The 27,242-nt window shown below is 32.4% G+C and overlaps 4 protein-coding genes across 6 annotated transcripts; 1 reads left to right on the forward strand and 3 right to left on the reverse strand.

Annotated features, from left to right (window-relative positions):
* Window positions 1-28: 28 nt before the first annotated feature.
* Window positions 29-3,423, reverse strand: LOC106668061 (DNA polymerase beta-like). Its single transcript, XM_014396482.2, has 8 exons — window positions 3,325-3,423; window positions 1,432-1,503; window positions 1,168-1,367; window positions 954-1,114; window positions 770-892; window positions 516-696; window positions 273-456; window positions 29-219 (listed from the first exon to the last, which is right to left on the reverse strand). The coding sequence occupies exons 2-8, from the start codon at window positions 1,493-1,495 to the stop codon at window positions 128-130; spliced, it is 1,005 nt and encodes a 334-aa protein (XP_014251968.1). The 5' UTR covers window positions 1,496-1,503; window positions 3,325-3,423; the 3' UTR covers window positions 29-127.
* Window positions 1,510-2,970, reverse strand: LOC106668002 (DNA-directed RNA polymerase II subunit rpb1-like; the record flags this gene model as incomplete). The annotated part of the gene is made up of 1 exon (XM_024224850.1): window positions 1,510-2,970. A coding segment is annotated over one exon (588 nt), but the record flags the coding sequence as incomplete, so codon positions are not given.
* A 1,735-nt stretch (window positions 3,424-5,158) lies between the features above and the next one.
* LOC106668023 (ectonucleotide pyrophosphatase/phosphodiesterase family member 5-like) lies at window positions 5,159-15,269 on the reverse strand. 2 transcript variants are annotated; one of them, XM_014396404.2, is made up of 7 exons: window positions 14,583-15,269; window positions 12,624-13,077; window positions 12,358-12,561; window positions 12,020-12,271; window positions 7,754-7,826; window positions 7,611-7,694; window positions 5,159-5,462 (listed from the first exon to the last, which is right to left on the reverse strand). In XM_014396404.2, the coding sequence occupies exons 1-6, from the start codon at window positions 14,940-14,942 to the stop codon at window positions 7,631-7,633; spliced, it is 1,407 nt and encodes a 468-aa protein (XP_014251890.1). In that variant the 5' UTR covers window positions 14,943-15,269; the 3' UTR covers window positions 5,159-5,462; window positions 7,611-7,630. The 2 variants fall into 2 exon arrangements, with proteins under 2 accessions (XP_014251890.1, XP_014251891.1); XM_014396405.2 differs by lacking the exons at window positions 5,159-5,462; window positions 7,611-7,694; window positions 7,754-7,826 and adding an exon at window positions 11,743-11,781 and having other exon boundaries at window positions 14,583-15,268.
* LOC106668024 lies at window positions 9,224-26,783 on the forward strand. Of its 2 annotated transcripts, none has more exons than XM_014396407.2 (8): window positions 9,224-9,310; window positions 24,328-24,379; window positions 24,455-24,493; window positions 24,841-24,881; window positions 25,024-25,060; window positions 25,816-25,904; window positions 25,975-26,096; window positions 26,162-26,783. In XM_014396407.2, exons 2-8 carry the CDS (start codon window positions 24,356-24,358, stop codon window positions 26,380-26,382), a joined length of 573 nt encoding a protein of 190 aa, XP_014251893.1. In that variant the 5' UTR covers window positions 9,224-9,310; window positions 24,328-24,355; the 3' UTR covers window positions 26,383-26,783. The 2 variants fall into 2 exon arrangements, with proteins under 2 accessions (XP_014251893.1, XP_014251892.1); XM_014396406.2 differs by lacking the exon at window positions 9,224-9,310 and adding an exon at window positions 21,292-21,649.
* Window positions 26,784-27,242: the final 459 nt, after the last annotated feature.

The following is a 27,242-nucleotide window of genomic DNA, read 5'->3' on the forward strand; positions in this document are numbered from 1 at the left end:
TTTTCTATTAATTACTGTATATACTATATTGTAAATAAGATCTCTTATATTGAATTAAAAACATAATTTATTGTAAATAACAAATAAATACACGATAAAATATATTGTTTCTATATTTAATGTAATTTTAACCTCTCTCCATTGGTTTTTTGTAAGGAAAATCTATATAATCAAATATATCTTCTTCAGAGGTCACTTTCACAGGTTCGCCTGGAACTCCTAATAAATATTTATTTTATGAATGAAATCAAAGAATAAGAAAAATGCCGTACCTGTTACGCCCATCGGCCTAAGGCAATATTCATTTAGGGTGAAACCATTTTTCAACGCATGCGCTCTCATTTCTTGATTAAAAGTATCACTTCCGGTAAAGTAGAGCGTGGCACAGTGGTACTGATCATGAGGTGTCAATCTTATATCCAAACGCCTTGATATGTCTTTTATCTTGCAAACTCCCTAGGGTCGAAAATTTAAGATTAAATCTCAAGCGATAAGGAAAACATGTAGATATATACCATAAACTTAACATCGCCGATTGATATAGTATCGGTAATGAGTTTGCATTTTTTTAGAGTTTCAACAATACTTTTCAAAAGATTAGCTTGTAGGGTTTTATTTTTGTTTTTGTTCACTTCAGAAGTAAACGTGGGGTGGGTGATGAGAAGGTCGATGTCACCACTCTCGGCTTTACCTCGTCTGAAATATATTATTTTTATCTTTTACACTTAAGCACATAAATATAAAACATCAGGGTTATTGATTTATAAACCTGTAACTCCCACAGATTGTTGTCATGAAATTTTCATCTAGCTTTTTAATATTTTCTTTAAGTAATTTCTCAATTTCTTCAATTTCAGCCCTTGGGATTTTCTTTTCAAAGTCTTCGACGTATCTGTATATTGTGATAAAAGATCAAAGTAAAAACTTTTAATTTATTGATTATGTTAACATACTTAAGACCTATTTGTTGGTGATGGGTCAATTTGTCCATGTTTTTCTTCAAGTCTTCGAGTGATTTAACGCCGCTGTTGAACAACTCCATCGCTTTGGCCGGTCCGATTCCGCTCACTCTTGTCAGAGTATTGACGGCTTGTGATGTTTCATCGTTCCGAATCTGTGAAAAAAATTCCTTTTAAATAATATAAAACAAATAAAGCGAAAACGTACATTGTCGAGTTTTCTCAATTTCCCAGTGTTCATGAACTCATCGATTTTTTCGGCGATTTTAGTTCCAATGCCTTTCAGTTTTTTAGCCTCCTCGCCGTTTTTGATGCGATTTGGGAGGGCTGCTAGCGTCTGAGCGGCCTTCCTGTAAGCATTGTGTTTGTGGATATTCCTGTTAACATTCTTCTCATAATCAGCGAGCTCTATAAGCAATAATAATATCATTAAACCAAACTCATGAATTGGTACATCAGGTTTTTTACATACCATGAAGGAACTCACAGAAATCATGATTCGGATTGGATATATCTTCAGCCTTACGTTTTCCCATACCAACAGCTAAAAAAATATTTTAAAAAATACAAATAAGATGTTGTACTAGTCCAACGAGGCCAAAAGTCTTGGTTGATTAAAAAAGTTAGCCTTCTCCCCAATACTTGAATAATGTGTCATCAAAAGGCCAATAAAAAAATACATCAAAAGAACTGAATGTGCAAATTAAATAATAAAAATTAAAAACTCAAGTTTGATAAGTAAACTGTAACAATTAGGCCTTACTCACACAGGGATACTCGGTGACCGAGAGACCCTGCCATGATTAATTAGGGGGTGTCAATCAAACAAGGTATTCACCTCTGAGCGACTGAGATACTCAGTGACCAAAAGAACCATCATGCATAATTAGGTGGTGTGTCAGTCAGAGTACAGGGTTGCCCCACGCGGTTACTCAAGGACCAGTCATGTTGGCATCCAAGTCGTCCAGTCTCTCAATTGCATTGTACCTATAGCGTGTGCCATGAACAATGTTCAATTTAAAATTTGTGTTAAAATGATTACAAGTTGAAAGTGTATTTGATGAAGGATATGGAAGAGAGAGCATAGCATGAAGGATGGACAACTCCAACTTTTCTCATTCTGTGCTAGTGGTACTGGATTATGATACCATCATCAATACTAGAATCATTAGGCACTGCCTAGGGATTGAATACATGTAGTGTATAAAACTGATTGATTTTCTATTCAAACCGCAAAAAAATTGGTAATACGAGCTACTCGAGTCATGACTGTATAAGGTGATGGGCTACTTGAGGCGTGACTGTATAAAGGTAATGGACTACTGGAGCCATGGCTATGTGAAGGTGATGGGCTACGCAATTCATGGCTGTATAAAGATGAAGGACTATTGGAGTCATGGCTAGGAGAAGGTGATGGGCTGCTTCAGCCATGAAGGTGTGAAGGTGATGGGCTACTTGAATAGAGACTGAGTGAAGGTGATGGGTTACTTGAGTCGTGACTATATGAAGGTGATGGGCTGCTTCGGTCCTGGCGGTGTGAAGGTGATGGACTACTTGAGTCCTGACTATATGAAGGTGATGGGCTACTCAAATTATGACTAGGTGAATGTGATGGATTGCTAAGATCATGACTAGGTGAAGGTGATGGGCTATTTGAGTCGTGATTATATGAAGGTGATGGGCTATTCGAGTTGTGATTGTATGAAGGTGATGGGCTACTCAAATCATGACCAGATGAAGGTGATGAGCTACTCAAATCATGACTAGGTGAAGGTTCTGAGCTACTCAAATTATGGCTAGGTGAATGTGATGGATTACTAAGATCATGACTAGGTGAAGGTGATGAACTACGCAAATCATGACTAGGTGAAGGTGCTGAGCTACTCAAATCATGACTAGGTGCAGATGCTGAGCTACTCAAATCATGACCAGGTGAAGGTGCTGAGCTACTCAAAACATGACTAGGTGAATGTGATACTAGAATTATGACTAGGTGAAGGTGACAAGCTGTTCAAATCATGACTAGGTGAATGTACTGGGCTACTTGAGTCATCCAATCACTCAGTCTTCTGGATGTCAGGCAGCAAGTGACCATATATGAATATCCTCGTGTAAGTAGGGCCTTAATAATAATGAGAATGTCCTTTATATCCTATACATTGATAAAATCATCATCAAATTAATTAAATGATTATCGAATTATATTCTCTTCCCTATATATGATAAACTTTGGAAGACCATACCAGATAAATTTACTTATCTAGGAAGTGTAGTAGAATTAATATTTCAAAAATACAACTGTCAACATGAATACTAATTAATAACTATTTTATCATTGCAGGTTTTTTAAATATTTAATACTCACAATGTAAGCCAAAAGGAGACACTAAACAGTAATTAATGCTGAAATGTAAACAAAAAACCTACTAACATGTTAGCATGATAAGAAACAAAATCGATTTTTTACATTGAATTTATTTCCCTCTTAACTTTAACTATCTCATCGATTTATGAAAATTCCAAAGATATATTTGGTTAATCATCAATAATCCAAAATAATCATTACATATCTTGGATGGGTTTCTTCACTCACCCCTTCCCCATCTGGGTGATTCTGGTTCCTATAAGGGAAAAGAGGAAAGGTGGAATTGAGCAAGAGGTTTATTAAAAAGTAACTAGGCTTGCTGAGGAGTTCCACAGAATTTTTACTTAATTATGAATATACTTACTTGCATACAAAATGCCAACACCAGTAGGAGTAAGACACACAAATAACCCAGAGATATGCTTTTTCTGTCATAGCTCAATTCCTAGTTTGTGGTTGGAAAGGGGATCCGGAGAAACAGTTTAAACTTCAATGTTCATCTCCCAAGAGACATTGCACTTTTTCATGCTGAATGAAACTTCTACAACCTGTCTGAGCTCTTTCTTTCCCTTTAGGGCTGGGCCACACTCCGTGCTTGGCAATGGGGCCACTTGGGTCTGATAATGGTTTTAAGAAGAGGAAAACAAACTTGGTAAAAGCATAGATACTCTGAATAACAATTATTATTTCACAAATCCATTGAATAGAATATCAAGCCTATTTCATTTCACTACATCTCCCTGACTCTGTCCTCTCACTGACCTTATAAATGAGGAAAAACTATCGGACAGATGGACAACTCTCTTAATGCAAGGGTTAATCATGATCTGGTCATAACACTCAGGAGTTTCCTTTACACAGACATCCCTAGACCTCCAAATTTATGGTGGCCCTTAGCTCATTGAACCATGTCCACATCTTGTGACAACTTTCCCATACTAAATACCTCTTTCATTAATTTATTAAGGGCTAGTCGCTTGTTGCATGCCGTCCAGGTTTTTGGAAAATGTTTCTTTACTCCCTGCTGGTTGGCGACCTGTCAGATTTAGTGCCCAATAAAAAAACATTTGTTTAAAATTCTTAACCACTTTTTCTAAGTCACACTAAGACTGGCTTAAAAAACAGACTGCTATTTCAAAACATACTTTATTTGTAACAAATCATCAGTGTCAACGATTAGCTAAACCATTTGTGAAATGTAAAATAAAAAAAATTATAATTTTTCTTACGGTTAACATCACAGTGAACCATTGCAACATAAATTAAATAACAAATAATACTCTCAGTAAAAAAACAAAAATGAAAAAAAAATTCAAGAAAAAATTATAAAGGTCTATGAGAAATTAATCATTAAAATAGTTTTTCATTATTAAATAATAATTTAATATTGCACAGCCAACATATTTTTTTGTACATATTTTAACATAAAGTACAGAAGTGCAAGTGAATTTATCAAATAGACTAAATGAAATAGTCCTCTCATTCACAGTCAATTATTACTGGACGGTAATTTTATTTATTAAGTGTAATGTAGGGTTGAATACATTAAAATTTAATTATTCTGGTTTTTTTACATTTGAATAATAATAAATGCAAAATTTTGCCTAATGAAATAGTTATTTTATTGGCCTTCTGATTTTGCATATGTCGTAGTTGTACGAGTATCAGGGAGGAAGCCAAAAGAAAACAAAATTATCAAGCTTTTGGTCTATTTAATGACTTAGTAATTAGAACAAATATCAAAAATTTTCTTTTAGAATCTGTCTGGACATCAGAGATGCAACAACTGAGTTTAGTTGTTTTTTTTTTTGTTTTTTTTGTGATATTTATTCTCATTTAAGTTATAGATTGTAGTCCTGATGAAGACATTAAATAGACCAAAAGCTTGACAATTTTGGAATTTTTCTCCCCGATACATAATACATTTTAATTTTTATTAAGTTCCTATAAAAACGTAATCACCTGTTTCAACAATGTTTTTCATTTTATTATTGAATCAGTTTATTATCACAGATAGAACATTTCTCACTACGTGAAGCTTTCTATGCACAATTGCATCTTTTTGGAAAAAATTATCACTAAATGTTGCTCCTACATGGCAGTCAGTTTAACAAAAGTGGACATTTTTGGAATTTAACCTGAAAAAAAAAGTTTTTAAGTTCATTTATTGTATGACACATACTGTTAAAGTTATATAAAGCCATGATTATAGTTTTGATATAAGTAAAGGACTTTATAAACAAAAGATTTCTTTTCAAGACTTTTCAATTAGCCCAAGAAGAGAGACAACTTCAGGCAAGCTGAAGAAAGAAGTTCACCAGTTATCCAAAGTTTACTTGACAATGCCAGAGAAAAAGAATGAAAATAAAGAAGTAAGAGTGATGATAAAGAAAAGCGTTTCAGAGAAAAAGAAGCATTTTTAATGAGGCTAGACGAGATAGGGCCAGGAGGAATCTCCAAGACACAAGCCACAATCTTGAAATTTGTCTTATTGATGCAACCAAGCAGATATAAGAACTTAAGGTTTTGGACGGCTCCAAACCCGACAAGGGCCCAGGCCTGGGGTCTTTGGGTTGTATCTTAAGACCGAACTGACAGTACCTAGGTAAATGTGTTTCAGTTTGAAATCATAGCGACCACTGTGCCAGGGAAATAAAAAGGATAGGAATACATTCCCAGAAGATAGCTATCTTCTCTGACTGTCAGGCAGCACTAAAGACCATAGCCTCATGCGAGGTGAAGGCAAAGAATGTTAGGGACTGCACAGAGGTCTAATGGAATAACCTGACTCTAGCATGGGCCCCTGAGCATTCGGGGCACATTGGCAACAAAAAGGCTGACATTTTGGCCAAAGAGGGAGCCAACATGGACTCTCTGAGTCCTGAACCCTACTGTGGCGTAGTAACTTGCCAAAAAAGAGGATACATCTTAAAATGGATCCTTAATTAGTACAAAACCTAGTGGAACAATGCCACAGGTATGAGGCATGCGAAGAGATTTATAGAATCATCAACAAAACTTACAAAGGAATTGCTGTAGGGCAACTGTAACAGAACAAGGATTTTGGTTGGACTCCTAACACAGCACTGCCACTTAAAAAAGCACGAGCACTGGATAGGAGTACAGAAAGAAGAAACACTGTGTAGATACTGCCAAGAAGAGGAGGAGACAACATAACACATTTTATGTTTCTGTGAAGGTCTATGTAGGTGCAGGTTGTTGCAACTAAGACAAGAACACAAGCAAGATCCTACACTAAGGAGCTGCTGGCAAGGCTATGGAGGTTGATTAACTATCTGAAGCTAGCCAGTGAGTTATAAAAAACAGGGGAGCACAATAGATCTACCCAGGTTGAGGTGCAGAAGGCCTTATGACCTCCTCTTTTATCCCTACCCCTATAACCTAAGGTTTTGGAGGATCTGAAGAAAGACAGCATTGGATGCATGGCTTTTCCACCTTGAAGGCAGCAACATGGGTTAAGTTGTCCACTTTTGCCGAATAGCTTGACTGAAGTGTAATCTTCCTTACAAGCTTCTTTCTCCTGCAAGACCATCTTGTCAGATCATAGGCTCAGTCTTATGGTGATGGCTCAATTGCAAGTGATAGCCTGCTAGAAGTTAATCCAAATGAAGTAAGAAAAGGGATTAATATGTTAATGTATCAAATGGCTCAGATTAAAATGGAGCAAAACTACCTGAAAGCCAATTTGAGTGACTTTAGGAAGTATATCAACTTTGTACTAAATTAAAATATACTCTTCAGCTTTTAAGACAGGCTCTTGTGGGCTCTTTACAGGTGTCAAAAAACTGTAGTTTTACAGTTACAGTTTCAAGCAATGCAGAGTAAAACTGAAGAAGGCCATCAAATGCAAGTGAAACTTACATTGAAATTGCACTGAAGAACATAACACAAGAAAAAGTCCGATGTGATGACCAACTTGAAAAGATTCAAACATTGGTTAAGACAAGAGATTTCTTCAAGATGAACAGGGCTACAAAACTCGAACTTGAGAGAATGTGAAAGGAAGGTGACATTTAAAGATTTCAGATCATAAAGCAGGAGAAAGATGCATCAAATCAGGCTAGAAAGGTGCCTATGTGTCGTAGCTGGAGGAAAGGTGTACTTTACATAAAGACTATAGTAGAGAGGTTGAATCAAACTTTTGGATTTCATCCCTTACAGAAATTAAACTTCAAGCAAAACTCACCAATTGATGATTGTAATATAAAATACTGTATCTTGAAAAAACCAAATTAATGTAAATTGAAAATTAACCAATTACTTACTAGAAAAATACTTTTGACTGTTACAATTCATCATCATCTACGTTAAGTTTGATGTAGTCAGAATTGTCGCTAACAACCAGATATCTACAATTAAGCATGGATTAGAACAAAGAATGAAAAGAGGCTTCAATTTTAGGGCTTACTTTTTAACATAAATGATTCCTAAAACCATTCCAATAATTCCGAGCAGGAGCAAAATCCCAACTGCAATAGTCACTGCAACAATGTTTCAATTATTACATTTACAATTTAATTAAAACACTGTAAAAAGAAAGTTATATTCAATTTCAATGAGCAAACATAATTATGTAGCATTATTTTTAATTTAAATAAAATTTTGATTTTGCTTTAGCCAACCAACACCTATAAAAACTATATTCATTAGCTGCCTATCCGCGGTGGGTTTGTCTGTCAGACGTTTCAGCATTTTGCCCTGAAGTTGGTGAAATGCCGAAAAATCTGACAAACAAACCCAGTGATTATAGTCAGGTCAAAATAATCAGTAACCAATCTATAAAAATGTTATTAACAACATAAGAAATGTAATTAAAATTGTAAAACATTTTTTTCTCTTATTCATTTCAGAGGAAAATTATGGTTGTTTTTTCTTTTCAACATCAATTCAATTAAAAATTTTGTTAGACAAAAAAATTAATATTAATTAATTGTGAATACACAAACATACAGTAACTACTTTACTCATTTTTATCTCCGTCTTTTAATTAAATTTCAGATATGAACCTTCAAGAGTGTACTAATTTGACTTAATAAGACTTAACTAATTTGACTAATTTGATTTAACAAGAACAAAGTGATTGATTATTAATATATTTATAGGTTGAGGGCATTAAGTTTTTTATTTTCAAAACAGCCTAATTTTTACGATAAATTTTTTCCATTATTTAAAAATAAATATAAAAATAAGAAAAATGTATTAAACATGAGTGAGAGATTTTTATTTTTTTACTGGAAATAACCTCAAATCCCAGTCATATATTTAAATATTAATCCATATATGTATTTAATAGTCATAATTGACTGTATTTAAATTAATCATAGTTTTTATCGAAGGTCTCAGTTGAGATGAAAAAGCTACCGTCATGAGTGGGATTCAAACCCACGACCCTTAGCTCAATACGCAGCTGCTCAAACCATTGAGATTTCGTGACTTCTAGTTAAGTTGGGATGAAGGTTGTAGGTTCGAATCCCACTCGTGACACTAGCTTTTTCATCTTACCCAAGACCTAGTTTAAAAAAAACCATATATTTAAAAGTTAAAAAAATTTTTAATTTTTTAATTACGGTAAAAATAACCACGGTAAAGTAAAACTTCAAGGGACAAGTGCAAAGAAAATAAAACTAATTTTACATATAAAACAAACAAGTAACATAGATGCATACAAAAAAAATAACACAATATATACAAAATGACATTTGCATATCTATAATAAATGCAACATTGTTTAAATAAGAATTGAATAAGTAAGAATTAAGGTGGAATAAATTTCAATTTTTATCACACATTAAAACTGTGACAAATTTATTAGTCATGGAAATGTAGATTAGGGAGCTATAAAATTATTCACAATTTTTGGTTTAGGTTAATCAAAGGGAGAAAGTTGATAAATAACAAATGTTCTAAAATACATTATTATTATAGTTATTTTTTATTTATTCTCTAAACAAGGAGGATGCCAAAGGTATGTTGTTTCTTATTGATTTTTTAAAATAATAGGTAGCTTAAAAACTAGCGATAGCATTTTTTGGTTTGAAATTTGGCTCAAGTTCAAATATAGTGGTAATTTTTCTAATATACAATTTACTACTGTATAAATTTCTTGTTTTTCATAATCCATGTTTTCCTTTTTCGCTGTCGTATAGCAATTTTATTACAAATGTTAAATGTATTTGAAACTTTTCAGTATAAAAATGAATACAGTGAAACTTCCCTTAACGGACATCTCTTCCCGTCTTCCCATTAAACCCTTCTATAAAGTTGCAACTCCCAATAACAATATAACAACTTAGACAGCTTTTTCGACTATATTCTGTCTGAATGAAACTCTCCCAAAAACGGACAGTAGCCAATAGAGAATAATTTTTTTCTGAGAAAAACCGTTTCTCCTGTTTTATTCACCTTCCAATATTTTCCAAATATTCCCAGATTATGCCACTTTGTATGTACTGTTTAAGTACTTTTTTGTGTATGTCCGATAATTAAAGAAAAAACTATATAATTAAAACAAGTGAAACACTAAGTATGCAAGACACGGTTGCAGTTTTCCATTGGAAAACCTCTATACAAAAGAAATTCTAAAGAATAAAAAGGAACTTTTAGACAAATTTTTCAAACATGGAAATGACCTAGACTTTTTTTTAAAATGGCTATAAACCAGGATGTGTGTGAATGGTTTTGCCATGCTCGGACTTACCACTGTCCAGTCTGCTTATCCGAGAAAATGCCTTAGAAGTTGCAAGACATTTAGGGCAAATTGATTTTAAAGCATCTTCAGGTTGGCATGATAAATTTAGATATAAGATGTCTTTCAAAACCATTAATGGAGCGAAGGACCGAAGTTGTAAAGTAATTCCTGTCATACAGGATAGCTTGACGATGAGGGGTCAAACTATTTTACTTCTTTCATACTATTCTCAATTAAAAAACCAAAAAAAAAAATTAAAAAACCCTAACCACTTGGCTGCGGTCTCCTGAATGAATGAGATTGTAGAGCAAAGTCATAGAAAAGCTAAACGATGAAGAGTCAAAACATTTTACACTCCTTTTTTCATACTATTCTTAATTAAAAAAAAAAAAATTCAAACCAAAAAATTCAGATTCAGACCTAGAGTAGCTAGTGTGGCAAATATGAATCAACCGCCCTAACCACTTGGCTGCAGTCTTCAGAATGAATGAGATTGTAGAGTTAAGTCATATAGAAAAACTAAACGACAAAGAGTCAAAACATTTTACACTATTTTTTTCATACTATTCTTAATTTTAAAAAAACACTAAGATTCAGACATAGAGCAGCTAGTGTGGCAAATATGAGTTGAACGCCATAACCACTGAAGGACCGAGGTTGTACACAACTGGATGGAAAAACTTAAACAACACCATACTGATTTTAAACCCAAAAACGTTTTTAATTGCAGAGACCCTTACTTTTTTAGAACATCCAAGATGTACAAACTGTTACAAAATGAGCTTTGGCACAGAGGAAAAGTTTCAAATTTTAACTTTGCTTCTATGCAAAAGTATGCTCGGTGAAAAACCCTCTTGTCATAGAAAAGTTAAAATTCTATTGATATCTTGTACTGCCCATTGTGACTTTGTAAAACTAATTTTTTTTCACTCTTATCCCAAAAATGGACACCTCTGTATAGCGAACAATATATCATTCCTCACGATAATCCGTCATAGAAAAGTTACAATGTAAATGTCAAAGTATGAAACAAATTTGTCAAGAGTAATATAATTTTTTTCCCTAAAATGCCTTTTATTGTTCACTCCTTTTTCATTTGAAGGTTGTTTTTTTTTAAGTTCTGTTAGCACAGGTTTTACATTACTGTGTTTAATAATGTCTGTGTTTGGACTATGAAATAATACAAACAAGTCGGTTTGTCGTAGAGTAACATTTAAATTCTCACTGATTAAAACATTTTTCAAAATTGCTCTTTACCATTGTGAAAAATATTTTATTGGAATAAAGGATGACCAAAGCTAAATGCAAACTAAAGGAAACTCAATTTAAGTAAGCAAAATTTATTTTCTGCATACACATAATAAATTATATACAACACTATTATTAAATATTTACATTTACAACAAATCCATTCGTGTTATTTGTTAATTTTCTTCCAATTAACCATAACATTTATTATTATATTTTTAATTAATTTATAATAAGAAAAAAAGATAAAATATTCAATCACCGCAACCATGTCAGAATCAGATTTTGTTGTAATAAAGCAAAACTATGTTATTAGGCTATATACATGCGTGCAAATATACAGAAAAAATTATGAAAGTGATGTATCTTGTAGTGCTAGTGAAAACGAAGATTTTTCGTTTGTGCTCATAAGCAATGAATAATGAGTGCAAGTATCAACAGCAAAAAAATGAGTTTTGTTTCCGTCATTTGGTGAAATTCTCCTTACTATAAGTGTGAGGCTGAAATTAAACATTTATTTACATTTTATTACATAAAAAAATTAAAAAAAAAAAAAAAAGCTGTGCTATATTATTAGAGTGAGCACACACGATTTAAAATGTGCAAAACCATGCATATAAAACTCAAAAGCAAGTTACCAAAGAATCAAAACATGCAACAGTTACCATTTTAGCTAGTGTTTCTTTTAAAATTTAATTATATTATAAATTGTCGATAAAGCTGGAATAAAATACAAACCCAGGGCAAAATTCTGAAGCTTGAGTGCCCCTGAATTAACAATTGATTCTATCCTATCAAACGATCCATCCTGCTTTATCCCTGATGTGTCTAAATTCAGGATTCGAGCGAACAGTAAAAACAGATCCACTGTAAAAATCTTCGGTGCTCTGAAATTCTCTTTGAACATTGGACCTATCGCTAAAAAGTAGGGATGCATCTTAATTGTTTCTGGATCGTATCCATGCACACCAAATGGTCCATCTCCTGTCACTAAAATCAAATGAAATTTGTTAAAGTAACTTAAGTTTTGTAAAAATAGGATTTAAAAATTACTTATATTAATTAAATTAGCTTACCATTGAAATATTCTATATACCATTTTATGTTTTCGTACAAATCCTGAAAAGCGTATTTTGGCTCAGCAAGAGCTAGGATTGGTGGAGCTCGCCTACATTTTTTATAGTGAAACGAATCCGGAATGTCATTTCTTTTGTACACTTTGAAGTTTTTCAGTTCTTTTGATTTTTTATCTAAGACATTAAATACTTCGTCTTCTTTACCTGAAGAAATTCAAAACCGTCAAATAAATGTCGAGTTAAAAAATTAAACAAACTAAACCTACCAACAACTGGATAGACCTGGAGGACTGGCGATGATCCGTACATTTTTGCATTCGAGCCCACAAAATCATTCAAATTAATAATATTGTTTTTAGCCACACTTTCCATCCCGTGATCGCTGAGGAATATCACATTTGTGTCGCCGAGGCCGTTTTGTTTTAACTTTTTCATAAGGTACCCGGCAACATCGTCAACGCGTCGAATCTGTGCATTGGTTTGAGTGGCATTAGGCCCGTACGCATGTTCATGTCTGTCCGGCTCTTCGAAATAAAGTAAAACCAGGTTGGCTGGATTTCTTTTGTCTGTCATCCATGATATACCAACATCGACTCTTTCTTTAAACGGTGTACTAGTATTGTACAGAAGGAAGTGGGTTGGCTTTGTATTGTTGTAAGAAAAATCTGACCCAGGCCACATACTAACTCCACTCACACCACCAAGCTTTTCATTTAATATCTGCAATTTACAAAAAAAAATTGCATATATTTAAAAACTATTATAATGATAATAATTAAATTTAATAATCAGCATTTTGCTGCAAGGAAGGGATCTCACCTATGAGGATAGGCCATACCCGACTGACACAGACACCTGCTTTTGAGGCAAACCCCGTGCAGGTGTTCTGCATATAGAGAAAAGTTTATCAGTGTCACACTTTGTCGAATAGTGCCAGGCCTTGGCACCTTATAGGGAGTGAGTAGGCATAGCACTCGATTTAAAGGCTTAGGCATGAGAGTATTTTGTTGGACCCCCTGTTCTGATAAGGGTGTCTCCCCATCTTTAAATATTGTAAATAATGTACGTAATGTCTGGGTGATTGAGTGAGAGGGCTGACTTATATGACTCCATTGTCGGTAGCCTTCATAATGAACAGTAGTGCATTTTTTTTCTCAGCCCACATGAGATAAAGCTCTAATTTATACTCGTACAATTTGTATATAATGATTTTTGCATTTGCAATTTATATGTATAGTTTTATGTAATTTTGTTATTAATAAATGAATTTTCATCTGTTAGCTTGAAAATAGGTACCTGCTTAAAAAGTGAAAAGAAAAAGACAATGTGAAGTTCATGAAATATACCAGTCACAAGATAAATTAAACAATGCACGTTAAATTATGTAAATTAATTATTTATCCCATGATAACAGGCTAAAATATTTCTCAATTAATATATCATTAATTATTTTTATCTTGTTTTTTTTTTTGCTAAAAGAGTTTGAAAACTGAAACAATATACCATAAAATTAAATTAATAGCAAATTAGTAAATTAAAATTATACAAATAAATAAAAAATAAACTATTATAATGATGTTTGTTTTTTTAGTGGCCGGTTGTTTAATAATTGCTTAGATTCATGAGTAGTGGTCAAAAAAAGAGATAGTTTATAAAAGACAACTTTTTCATTTTTTGCCGACGTTCCGACCTTTATTCAGGTCATCTTCAGGGCGAAAAGTGTGACACTATTCTTGTGGTGTCATATCGCATTTGCACAAAACCAATATGACGCCACAAGACTAGCACCACACTTTATGCCCTGAAGATGGTCCAAATAAAGGTCGAAACGTCAGCAAAAAAATGAAAAAAGTGTTTTTCCAAACTACCTCATTCTTCACCGGTAGTCAAGAATCCAACAAATTATCATAACAATAATTAATTTATGTTCAAATGTAGTTATCTCTTTAACATTGGCAAGAAAAAAAGTTATCTCTATTGTTTTATTGAAGGAATTTTTAATTGAAAGTGTTATCTGCATATCTCGCCAATCTGTTGTAAAAAATTAGATTAAGCGGGCAGCCTGATAATAAATTAAAGGAAATTTTTTTTTATATAAAGTTACAAAAAAAGTACAGTCAGTCAAGGATTTCTTGGCTGTTCAATACTAAAGAAAAGGCGATTATTTTATAATTAAAAAAACTTAATTTAACAAAGTTATACAATTTACAATATAAATATCATACCCAAATTGGTACAATGGAGTCGTCGTAGTGCCACAAGTCGTATCCGTACGTGAGGACTTTCTTTCGCTCAGCATCGTACACTTTGCTCTGGAGGACTCCGTGGTTCTCAGCGTACAAGCCGGTGGATATTGAAAAATGGTTCGGAAACGTCTGGGTCGGGAAAACATTAATGACCACCTGGGCAACCGTCGACTTGCTGACCACACGGTTAATATTAGGCGTTATATTCCTGTCCAAAAAGTCAAACCGGAACCCATCGAAAGACACTACGACCAGCTTGTTCCTATTCGGACCGGATGGCAAAGCGAACGGATGCTGAAAGCATGCTAGAAAAATTGCAACAAAAGCAATACGAGCCATCTTTTTTTAAATTTCTTTGTTATTTTTAAAATTATAAATGCTTTAAATCACACAAGACATAACTAGAGAATTTATGAGTTATTTATCAAGGCAAATTATAAATTATCTTTTTTGTTTTTTCTTTTCCTGGTAACTGAACTAAACCACCTAGTACATTATCACAAATCAATTTACTTAAGTGTACTACCACAGTCGATTTAAATTATAAAATACATTAAAACAATATCACGGGACGGTTTCCCTGAGGTAATGAGCAATAATTAATTTAATTAACACAAAACTGCCATTTGGAATGTGTGCCCCAGGGCTGTCATACTGTGGCACGTTTGAAAGTTTTGAGGTTTTATTACGGTTCTTCTCCCTTCTCTTGCCATGGCAACTCCCTCCACACTTTTCCACCTTTGCAATTTTTGAGTCACAGATAAAAGACAAATGTTATGTAAATGTATTCTGTATGTTAATCAATAAGCATTGTGCAAATGGAAAACCTGAAATGAAGCTTAACTTGGCAATAAAACCATAAAGAATAAAAATGGCACAATACCAGGGATAAATTTAGGCTACCCATATCCCATAAACATGTGCATCCCAAATTTTTGAAACGTTGGATAACGTTGAAAGTCCAGGTTTTTCATAATTTTAATAAATAGAAAAAATTGTAACTATACTAAAAGTATATAGCCCTGGGTGTGGCAAGAATTGAAAAACAAAAATAAGCAAAAAAAGGAACTACTCCAAAGTAGTTGCTCAAGGGGAGTATTTGGATCACACAGGGTGTAAAAAATACACATATACAAAAAAAAATTATTATTATTTAATATACAAAACCTTTCACAATTCAGTTTTTCTTTAAACAATCAGTTTTTAATTTTTTTAGATTTTACGTATACACACATGTACAAACACTCAAACGCACACAAAAAAAAAATCATAATTCAATTTTTCTTTAAAAAAAATCAGTTTTTCAGATTTATTTCAGATTTTACTCTGATAATTTCAGGGTATTACATACTCTTCGTTATGTGTTCAGGCAAGAGAATAAAAATTAAACCAATATTCTAAAGGTGTGTGATGCAAATGGAAAATATGAAAATTTTTAACTTGGCAATAAAACCATAAAGAATAAAAATGGCACGATATCAGGGATAAATTTAGGCTGCCCATATCCAATAATTTTGAAACCTTGGATAACATTAAAAGTCCACATTTTAATAAATAAAAAAAATTGTAACTATACTAAAAGTATACAGCCCTGGATGTGGCAAGAATTGAAAAACAAAAATAAGCATAAAAATGGCATAATATCCCAGAAATATTAGGGATAACTAAATAGGAAAACTAAATTTGCCTAAAAAATTTAGGCTGCCCATATCCCATATCCATGTGCATCCCAAGCCAAACTTTTGAAACCCTGGATATCATTAAAAATCCAGGTTTTTCATAATTTTAATAAATAAAAAATTTTTAACTATACTAAATATAGTTTATATATTTAGTATATATTATATATTTAGTTTATATACAGCCCTGGGTGGGGTAAGAATTTAAAAACAAAAATAAGCAAATACTAATTGCCACAGGGGAGTATTCGGATTACACAGGGTCTAAAAAAATTCATAAGTACAAAAAAAATTATACTTTATTATAATTTCATACACAAAACCTATTGTAATTCAATTTTTCTTTAAACAATCAGTTGGTGTGAAATGACCTTAGCTGTTAAAACACCCTTAAAAATTAATAATACTAGTAACAATCAGTTCTTAAAATTTATTTAACATTTTTCACACATTTTTAAGCATCAGGAATATTATACTGATGCAAGAAAAATGTAGACTTCATGTTTAAGCAGTGAAGGGAAATGAGGGGATTCATTGAACAAAATAAATCCTGGAAAATTCATGATCTACATAAATTAACTACATAAGCAATTGGAAGAACAAGAATTGTATGTTGTGGCACTTAAAAATAATATTCTATTGAATAGCACCATCAGAAGCCATGCCAATTAATTATTACCAAAATATTTTGGGTACACCCATAATATTGTAATTTTTTCACTTAACCAGACTATACACCGAAAAGGAGTCTTCACAAATGACTTACCAAATGTGTTTTGCCTGCAGTGTAGTTTCTACTCACATTCAATCGCAATCAAACATTTTGTCTTGGTTTTTTAATCAAACTGACTAATTTTGAGCCTAAACCTTTCCTTTTATATTAGCAATTCTTATGTGTTTAGACAACAGAATAAAAATTAAGCCAATATTCTAAAGATGTGAGATGGCTTTTCTACTAAATAATCATCCAGTGTGGTTTTAACATTTTTTCAATTAATAATAAACTTAAAAACGTCAAAAGAGAAAGTATTAAAATTTTGAAAATATTTTTTCTGCTTACATTCCCTAATAAATTGTAATAATCATTGTAAAATATAATTGATAATAATTTTTAAATAATGTTTAATTTGTTTCCTTTAAAATGCTGACTTTTTGATTTTTTTTTCCAATTTTGATTTCTGGAATGATTGGAGTAGTGAAGTTCGATATTTTTATGATATTTTTTCATAAAATGATAGTATCCTTTCTTTTGCTCACTGTTATTGAAAATCAACATGGTATCTCATCTTAAAATTTTTAAGTACATTCATTTCAAAATAATGTTTAATAAAATTTATTTATATTATTTTGTAATATTTCTCAATAGGGCGAGTAATTAACATTGGGCTTGGATTTTTTTTTTATTTGTTATCTTTGGCTATTCTTTGAAGTGTTTATTTGGTTAAATAATCTGGTCAAAAGGTAAAAGACTTGAACGCTTTGATATGAAAATTTTCTGCAAATATTTCATTCGATTTACATAATATAAAATCAATTCAGCTTTGTTAAAGCAGCTTTACTTGTGATTTATTTGTTTTAGTTTGTGAATATTTTTTTAGTTTGTGAATATTTTTTTCATTATTGTTGTATGATTATGTTCCATCCATTAAACTAATGTTAATCCAATTTTTTTACTTACACAGATTTGAAATAAGTATTTATAGTATTGAAAAATGCAAGGAAAAATGTATTTATTTTATTATGACATTTTTAAATTTAATTATTAAAACTATAAAAAATATATTAATATTATATAATAAATATAAAACAATTTAATAGCAGAGGCATCAGTGGCAACAACGGTTTAGGCGTTGATCGTTGGCGTTCATCACTGTATGGTTTGAACCCGACGGACAAATGGGCTTTTTTTCAAAAACACCGGCACCCTAAGAGTTTATATGATCTCTGCTGTTGCAGTTAAAACTATTTAATATTTGTCTTTTCAAAAATTGGTAGGTAAAAGAGTTGATAAATATCCATGAACTTGTGTTTTTTAATATAGAGGGAATTGTTTTCTTTCTAATTTGGTTCTTGAGATTTGTTTACACGTAATTTGCTTTGTATTACTTCTTAATGTCCCTGAGAAATTTTATTTGTGTGAAAACTCCACTTACAAATATAAAGCTTCTAAATGACACATTGTGTTTGAAGGTCATTTAATAATAAAAATGTAAAGCTTATCTGTTACTTGGCGTTTATATCTTTTGAAAAACAAAATAGTAAAATTATATTCATATCTGCTCAAATTTATTGTCAAACTAGCCTTGACTTGTGTTAGTCCATATCCTGGAAAAAAATATGATTATTGTGTCTTTATGAACACACTGAATTGGATTACCTAGTGAAATAATTGTATAGGAAAAAATACCTCAACAAATAGATTTGAATGATATACATTTTGAAATGGTTTGAAAATTTAGGACAGATAAATGAAGGAAAAATTGAAAATTAATAACAGGAATGGTGGCGTTTGCACTTTTCAGTTAGATGTACATGCATGGCCTATTCTTAGTTGTGTGAGAATGATTCTTCTACGAGTCAGGTCCATTTTATGGAACTAGACATCTATATTATTCAATGATGATGACCCTGCAGCCTTCCGACTTATTGTACTTTTCTAGTTCTTTAGTGCAATCGATTCAATCCTTCTCTTAAGAAGGGCTAAGTCATTGCTGCTAACTTCCTTGGGTTTTCTTTATATCCTGAGTTAAGTCTCCATTCACATTCGAAGAAGCCATGTGTGGCTGATTCCTCCTCATTGCATTACCTACAATAATGAGATGTTTTCTCAGTTGCCAGTGACCGGTATATAGTTGTAGGTACTCCTCTGAATTTAGCCATCTCTGTAGTAGTGAGTTTGCCTTGGGGAGAGTACTACTACTATATGTCTTTATTTCTTAATATAATACAAAGTTTACAAATCGGCAGTATATGTTGCAGAGCAAGAAAGACGTTCCTTATGGTTTAAAACTGTCTGAGGGAGTCTAGCAGATAAACTTATATAACTAAAATCTCTCTTTTTAGTATTTACAAGTAATTATAATTAGTATTTACAAGTAATTATAATTAGTATTTACAAAAGGAATATACACTTTCTTCAAAAATTTCAGTAATGTAATAATACAACATAATTATATAATAATAGCTGAAAAATTATTGCAAATATATACATCTCTTATTTATGATTACCTATAATGCATATAACTCAATAATAAAATAAACTAAACTAAAGTAAATGGAAATAATAAAAGTAAAAGTAATCTATAATAATAATAAGGAAAAATCTTGCCATCCATTCTGTCATTTAATATTACATAACCAAAATTATCAAGTATTTCCAATATCTTTTTTCCTTTTACATTTACCGTTACATCTTTGGAATTTCTACTCGAGTTAATCAATTTATCATTACTAGTGAAGTATTTTTCTGGGATTTGCTGCCAAGTACCGATTCTAGCATTAAAATCTCCAATCATAACAATGTTTAAATCATTACTATCTGATACTAAATTAAACAGTCTGTTGAAATGCATGTTCCACTAGATAAATGTACATACTTATTTGTTTTAACATTTAACATATCTATGTTTTTAATTTTACAAAAAGAAATATACCTTACTGCCACACTTCTTATATTAATGCCATATAGACAGCCTTCCGATGCTCTCCCAAATTTCACCTCTTTTGTTGCTGGGATCCATAATAGCTGGAAATCTTGAAAGGTTGATGAATAGTCCTCTTAATCCTTAGCATCTATGAAGGTCTCAAAGAGGAAAATAATGTCGAAGTTCTTGAGGTAGTTAAAAAAATTCTTACTTTTTTTTTATTCTTCAAGCCATGAATGCTGTATGCCGATATATCCAAATCCGTGTCAACTGATGATTGCTATTTCTTTTTAGATGTATTTTTCCCTGCTGTGTTTGTGTTTTCTCTGGCATCCCCAGCACTGTCCCCTGAAATACTAGGCGGCTTGGACATTAGTTCAATTTTTTGATTCCATGTAACATCTGGTTTGGTTCTTTTATGTTCCTTAATGATTTTTGTGTTTAATTCATTTTCAGATGGGGTGAATTATTAATGGTATTTTTTTAAGCTGATCGAACGTTTTATTGCCATTTTTAGTGGAGGACTCTCTAATTATCAACTTATACTTTAAAATTGCAAATTTTCCTTCTCTTCGCGATTAATGCCGGCTGTTCTGCGTGTTTCAGCTACTTCTTTTGGGAAGTCTTCACCTATCAAAATATTCGTTCCTTTTAACTTGGAACTATTTTTTACAATAAGTAATTTAGTGCGGAATTGTGTGAGTTCAATTAAAACTGGCCTGGCTTTGTCCTTCTCGCTCTTACCAATTCTTCTCACAAAGTCATAATCGGAGAGTGTTAGGTTTAACTCCAGCTTTTTATTTACAAAGTCACGAACAAAGGCTCCTTGTTCCCAATAATCAATGAATTCATTCTGCACTCCAAAAATTATTAAATTTTGCTTTCTATTATCCCTTTCCAAGTACCTCACTTTTGCGCTTACATTCTTGTATTTATTCTGGACGTCAATAATTGACTCTTTAATTTCCATAACTGTCAATTTGGGGAGAGTAGTTTTAACATAAACTGGGTCTAGCACTGCTAGAGTTGACCTTCTCCATTCTGAGATGGTATGGATTTTATGTTGCTTTTGTTATCCCAAGAATAGTTTCAGGGTCTATAGTCCTGCAGATCCTCCTCTTGCTATGTAATATGCTTGCCTTTTTGTTACACAAAATTCCTTATCTTTTCTCTTTATACTTACTAGAAATCCAAAAAAAGGACAAATTTTGATAGCTAGTCTTCTAATAAAGCAAAGCAGTTTAGGTGTTTTTTAAAAAATATATATATAAATAGATATTTGTGTATAAAATAATTGTTTGAATTAATGTGGTCAAATATGAATTTGGGCGCCAAGCAATGTGAGCATAGGATGCGCTAATGCTCCTCTGGGGTTTTGACAGCTTTCATGACAAGCTATGCTCCCCAAGTGAACTGACAACAAAAACCCAAGGGTTCTTGTTTTCCTCGTGCACCCAGTTTGTTTTTTGGTTTTTGTCATCGTTAGCAAAGTTCTCCCCTCTAACTTGACTCCAATTCATGCTTTTATTTATTTATTTAAATCGTCCACACCCCTGGTACACACTTATGTCTAATGAAAGAGGCTGTTTGTAGAAATCAAGTGAGGAATAAGGCAGAAGAAAAATTTTCACATCAATGTTTCAAACTTTTGTCCTGGATTGGAATAGCAAGACCCTGGAATGGGTGCTTGCTTCGGGCTTTTTAAGAAAAGGCCCAAGAAAAGGTATGATGACTCATTGTAAATTTTGTTTGTTTTACCATACATTATACCTTATGCTTTGTTCAATAAAAATGTCAGTGTAGAATAATTAAAATAAAAAATGAAAAGGTAGAGAACAGGAGTACAGTTGAATAACTAAAGATAAGATGAGTACTGTAGGAAAAAAGGATTGATACGGGGTATGTAGAGATTAACGATAGGGAAAGAATTTACTTATTTATTCAAGAGGAGAGTTGTTCAGACATTCCTTTTTAAATTATCAATTTACGTACTTGAAAGGAAAGGTACTCAGCAGGAGTAAGACACATAAATGGCCTGGAGATCCGATAAATTAACTATACAAGCAATAGGAAGAATGTACGACTTGGTGGTATGAAGGTGGCACTTCTAAATACAATCATCAGAAGTCACGTCGCCAATTAATTATGGCACCTGTACATCAAAATATTTTGGGTACACCTATGTAATAATTTTGCAATTAATAGTAATTTTGTCACATGACAAAACCATACACCAAAAAGGACTAATCACAAACTTACTAAACATGATTATTCAGAAATTGTGAGATGCGGTCTGGTGTGACGTAGGTTTTAGAAAAATATTTTCTTTATCGTGACAACGTTTTGATCTTATTGAGATCATCTTCAGGGCCTGGGATTTACAAATGTTTAAATTTAACAAAAATATGTAGGATGTGGAAAAAAGTGAATTTATACAATGCAAATAAATATTTTTTTATATTCAATCAAAGTATTTCTACTCACTCAAAGTGTTGTTTTTTTCTGCGTAATTATGGCACAATTAATAAGAATGGCACAATTATGCAGAAGACAAACACTTTGAGTGAGTAAAAATACTTTGATTGAATATAAAAAATATTTATTTGCATTGTATGAATTCACTATTTTCCACATCCTACATGCTTTTGTTAAATTTAAACAATGTTTGTAAATCCCAGACCCTGAAGAAGATGATCTCAATAAAGATTGAAATTCATTAATTTCGTGGTCCGCTTGACCAATTAATATATTACAATTAATTAAGGTTTTTAGTTGAGATAAAAGTCATTGGCACGAGCGGGATTGTGGGTTCGAATCCCGTTCGTGCCATTGACTTTTTTATCTCAACTAAAACCGTAATTAATTGAAAGATCGAAATGTTGACACGATAAAGAAAATGTTTTTCTGAAACCTACATCACATCAGACCGCATCTCACGATTTCTGAATAATCATCGACAAATGGTCACTAATCACCACACATTACTAAACATGTTTTACCTTGTCTGTGTTTTGACTTTTTCCAGTCAAGCTGAAATTCCTACTCCTGAGTGAGTAATAGCCTAGATCTGAAGGATACACATAGGAGCTCTTAATAAAGATTTGGAATCTGATAAAAAGCCTTAAACTTAACAAAGAGCTCTCGACAGTGATTGAGATTACACAATAGACCAATATTAGTCAGGGTGAGGAAAGTCGTAAAAATGTTTTAACCTTTAATCATTGTCTACCATCACTAGTCATTTCACCATCTTCAGCAGTAGCTTATGAGTACGATAGGGAAACAACCAAATTATACGTAAGTATTACATCCTGAGGTTTCTCCAGGCTGTTTGAAGCAAACCAGAAATACCATTTTAGTATAGTTTCAAGTGGGGAGAAACCACACTGGCAAAGTCGAATGTTCTGCTTCAGTCTGCTCCAGACAGAATTAGTCATTGTTTTTTTTTTTTTTTTTTTTTTTTTTGAGTCATTTGTCTATGTCTCATGCCTCTATATTTCAAGAAACAGCGGATGTTATTATTAACAAGGTTGAAGACCTGAGGACCAAGGTTGTAGATAAATTGTCAGAGGTGAGAAAACAAAAATTGTTAGTTTAACTTAACCACACAAGCAATTGGAAGAACCAAGAATTGTATGATGTGACACTTGAAAAAATATTCCATTGAATAGCATAATCAGACGCCAATTAATTATGGTGCCGGTGCATCAAAATATTTTGGATCACTTAACCAGACATTACACCAAAAAGGAGTCTTCATAAATGACTTACCAAACGTGTTTTGCCTGCAGTGTAGTTTCCACTCAAATTCAATCGCAATTAAACATTTTGTCACGGTTTTTTAACAAACTGACTAATCTAAAGGTGTGAGATGGCTTTTCCACTAAATAATCATCTAGTGTTATTTTAACATTTATTCAATTAATAATAAACTTAAAAATGTCAAACGAGCAGAAAGAGAAATTATTAAACTTTTTAAAGATGCTTTTTCTGCTTACCTTGTCTAATAAATTGTAATAATATTATCAAATATAATTATGTATTATATATTATTAATAATTATTATATATCATTATTATACATTATATAATTAATTAATAATTTTTAAAATATCAACCCATACAACTTGGCTGTTTGTAAAACAATTGTATATAAAATATCGAATCTTTTTTCTCTCTCTCTCTCTCTAACTTCTTTTTCTCTCTTGCACAGTTTAGAGCAGTGGTTCCCAACCTGATGTTGTTTGGAGACCCCCAAACCAATTTTAATTTTCCACGGACCCCCTGATGATACCGGGGACCCCTGGGGGTCCGTAGGGACCACTTTGGGAACCACTGATTTAGAGTACGGTTCAGTTCAATAGTTTGTATTTTTTTGTGATCTGTTTATTTTTGTTGTTAGGAACGTCACACTTCATAAATGCGTTTACATGCGAAACGAGGATACAATTGAGGTATGATTTTATTTCTCTTTTGCATTTATTTTGAAAATTGTAAAACGTCAAATTTAATGATTTGTAAAATTTCAGCTTCAACTCTTAGTCAATGCTGATGCAGATGAGATGACAGTAAGTGCTAACATATATTTTTGTACTCCGGCTGACGGACTGTTGTCCATGCCATAAAGTATTTTGTAACATATTTTGAGTTTGTTGTATTCCATGTAAATAAATACTATTATTCATTCATTCATATATTTTTGTAGATTGTTTAGGTAAATTCAAAAAGCTTTTAGCTGTATCTAACTAAAAGCTGTTTGAATTTACCTCAACAATCTGTTATGAGGTTCTATCACAAAGACGTGCATATATTAACAGAAATATATATATATTTTTTTTATTAATTACAACAAATAACATTTTTTGTTTTTAATTATACTAAAAAGAAAAAGTATTTCATTTTTGTTTTGTTTTAGGAAAATGAAGATTCCTCAGATGTGTGGACCATGTCTGGAAAGTAAGTTTGACCTTTTACCATTCCCCAAACAGATAATTGTTCTTTAAAAAAATTAGAAGACTAGTTGATTCATTAGATACAAACTAGAAGTAACACTTGTATTTTATGTAATAAATCTATTTCTTTGCATTCATGGATATAGTTTACCGTTGAACAATCCCTACGATAAGTTGTCCAAGGTAAGTTTCTAATAAAAAAAAAAGAAAAGAAAAGAAAATATGCAGATGATTTCATCACACAGCCTACAGCACTTCATTTTTCTCCTGTATACATAATTCCCTTGCACTCATAACAGTTCAGTTGCACACGTGTAGGTACAATTGGTGTCGGTCAATGAAATAAGTCAATTTTTTGTGGAAAATCTCATTTTGATGCAATTTAAACAATAGGCGTAAAAACATTTTTGTTTATATAACTGAAATGTAAGTTTTTCTCATTTAAAACTATGGGTCTATTGGTTTTTTTCATGTTAATATAAAAAAGTTTTAATTTAAATGTAAGAACTAAAAATCTGTAGCGTCAAAAATATCAATGGACAATGGTATTAAACATGCATCAAAACATGTTGCACATTCTTTTCTTGGCAAAATAATTGGTTATTTCCTATTTCATATATCTTCCATCTCATTTCCTCAACTAACTGCTTTGTATCAAATTGCCTTGTTTTGTTATATAATCAAACTGCTTCATTCATTTTATTTTAATTTTTAGTTTTCTTTAATAATGTTAAGAGGTTTCTGGTCTATTTTTTGAAAAATAGTGCTGTCTTAATTTGAGTAATTGTAAGTAGAACCTAATCGATTTTTAACTTTATATGTTTAATATGAACAAAACAGCTTATTTGGATTAAAATTTATAGGATGTTTAACCAAGGGCTATCTTGGTATTTTATGCTTATGGATTCTTAATATGTATATATGCTTTGGTATTATAGGTAAGCTGGGGGAGGAGAAAATTAGAGAAAAATTTAATTACCAAATCAGAACAATGTTTACTGGAAAATCTTCACAATGAGGATTTAGAGTATGGATTTTTTTTCAAAAATAAATTATTAGTAAGCTTTTGTTATTTATGTCACGATTTTTCTCTTTAGAGGTGCACAGCTTCTTCCACTCGACGCGCACACACTTGCCACTCGGGCTCTTCAGAAGAGGAAAGTCAGTTGTTCATCAGGCACCCCTCCAAGTTCAATAGACTTAGAATGGGAAAACGAAGGTAAATACAGATATACAGCGATATTGTAACATTTTGTTCAATTTTTAATTTAATTTCAAATTTAGCTGTATTCACCCATACGTACAAATTCAAAAGCCAATGTAACTCGGTTGTGGAAGATGTATCCTCGAATTCCGGCTGTGGGGAAGCCAGCCCGTCCGATTCGCTCGAATGGGACCCTTGCGACCCAGCGGGCATGGATTTGGAAACGGAACAGTTGTTAAATGAAATCGAACAATTGACCAATAAGGCTTTGAATGAAACAGGAGATTGGACAAACACATAAGCTCACACTCTGGACCATCTTAACAGGCCAATTTTTTTATCATGTAGAATCTGTGATATTTTACTGTTTTATTACCATATTTCTTAACTTATTTTTACTAAGATTTGAAGCAGAGTTGCAGAAGGAAAACTGTTCTTATTTCTAATCGTCTGAACTTTCGAATGGGCCATAAATAAAATTATTATTATAATCTAATTGCATTAATTAAATGCAGATACAGTGCTCTTTCCTTAATCTGAACTTCGGTACTCTGAACATTCTAGTAATCTAAAATACAAAAAAATTCAAGAACTCAGAATTTTAAAGGAAAGAATAAAAACATTAAGTGGGGGAGAGAATGGACAAATATAGTTTAATTTAAAAGCATCACAAATTTGGGTCACAATCTTTCTTAAGCCTAGTACGCACTGGGATTCTTTGAGTCCATTCATGTTGCAGGGCAGAGTCGGGGCTGTGTAGATTCATTGTTGCGATGCAGCCCCGACTCTGCTCCGCGACAAAGAATCGTGTCCAGACCAAGATTCAGTTAACATTCATCAGTGCCTGTAAAAATGACAGAGGTACTAGCTCTTAAAGGAATTCCCTTGCTCTTTTTGCATTATACGTAGTGAATCCAATCGGAGGTGCATTAAAAAAAACCCAAAAAGATGGTAGGTTCGACAAATATTTCATGGCGGGAATCAGCACGGGAAAAATCTTTTGGACACATTGCGATTAAAGTTCAGAAATTTTTTGAGGATGTCCCCGACCGATTTTGAAACCATTTTAATGAAAGTCGGTGGTCAAATTTCCAAGAAAGATACCCACTTTCGGGAATCTATCTCTCCCGCCACTCTCCGGTTCCTAGCAAGTGGAGACTT

Source organism: Cimex lectularius, unplaced genomic scaffold (assembly GCF_000648675.2).
Source record: "Cimex lectularius strain Harlan isolate CLEC.00 unplaced genomic scaffold, Clec_2.1 scaffold88, whole genome shotgun sequence".
In the NCBI taxonomy this organism is placed as follows: domain Eukaryota; kingdom Metazoa; phylum Arthropoda; class Insecta; order Hemiptera; family Cimicidae; genus Cimex; species Cimex lectularius.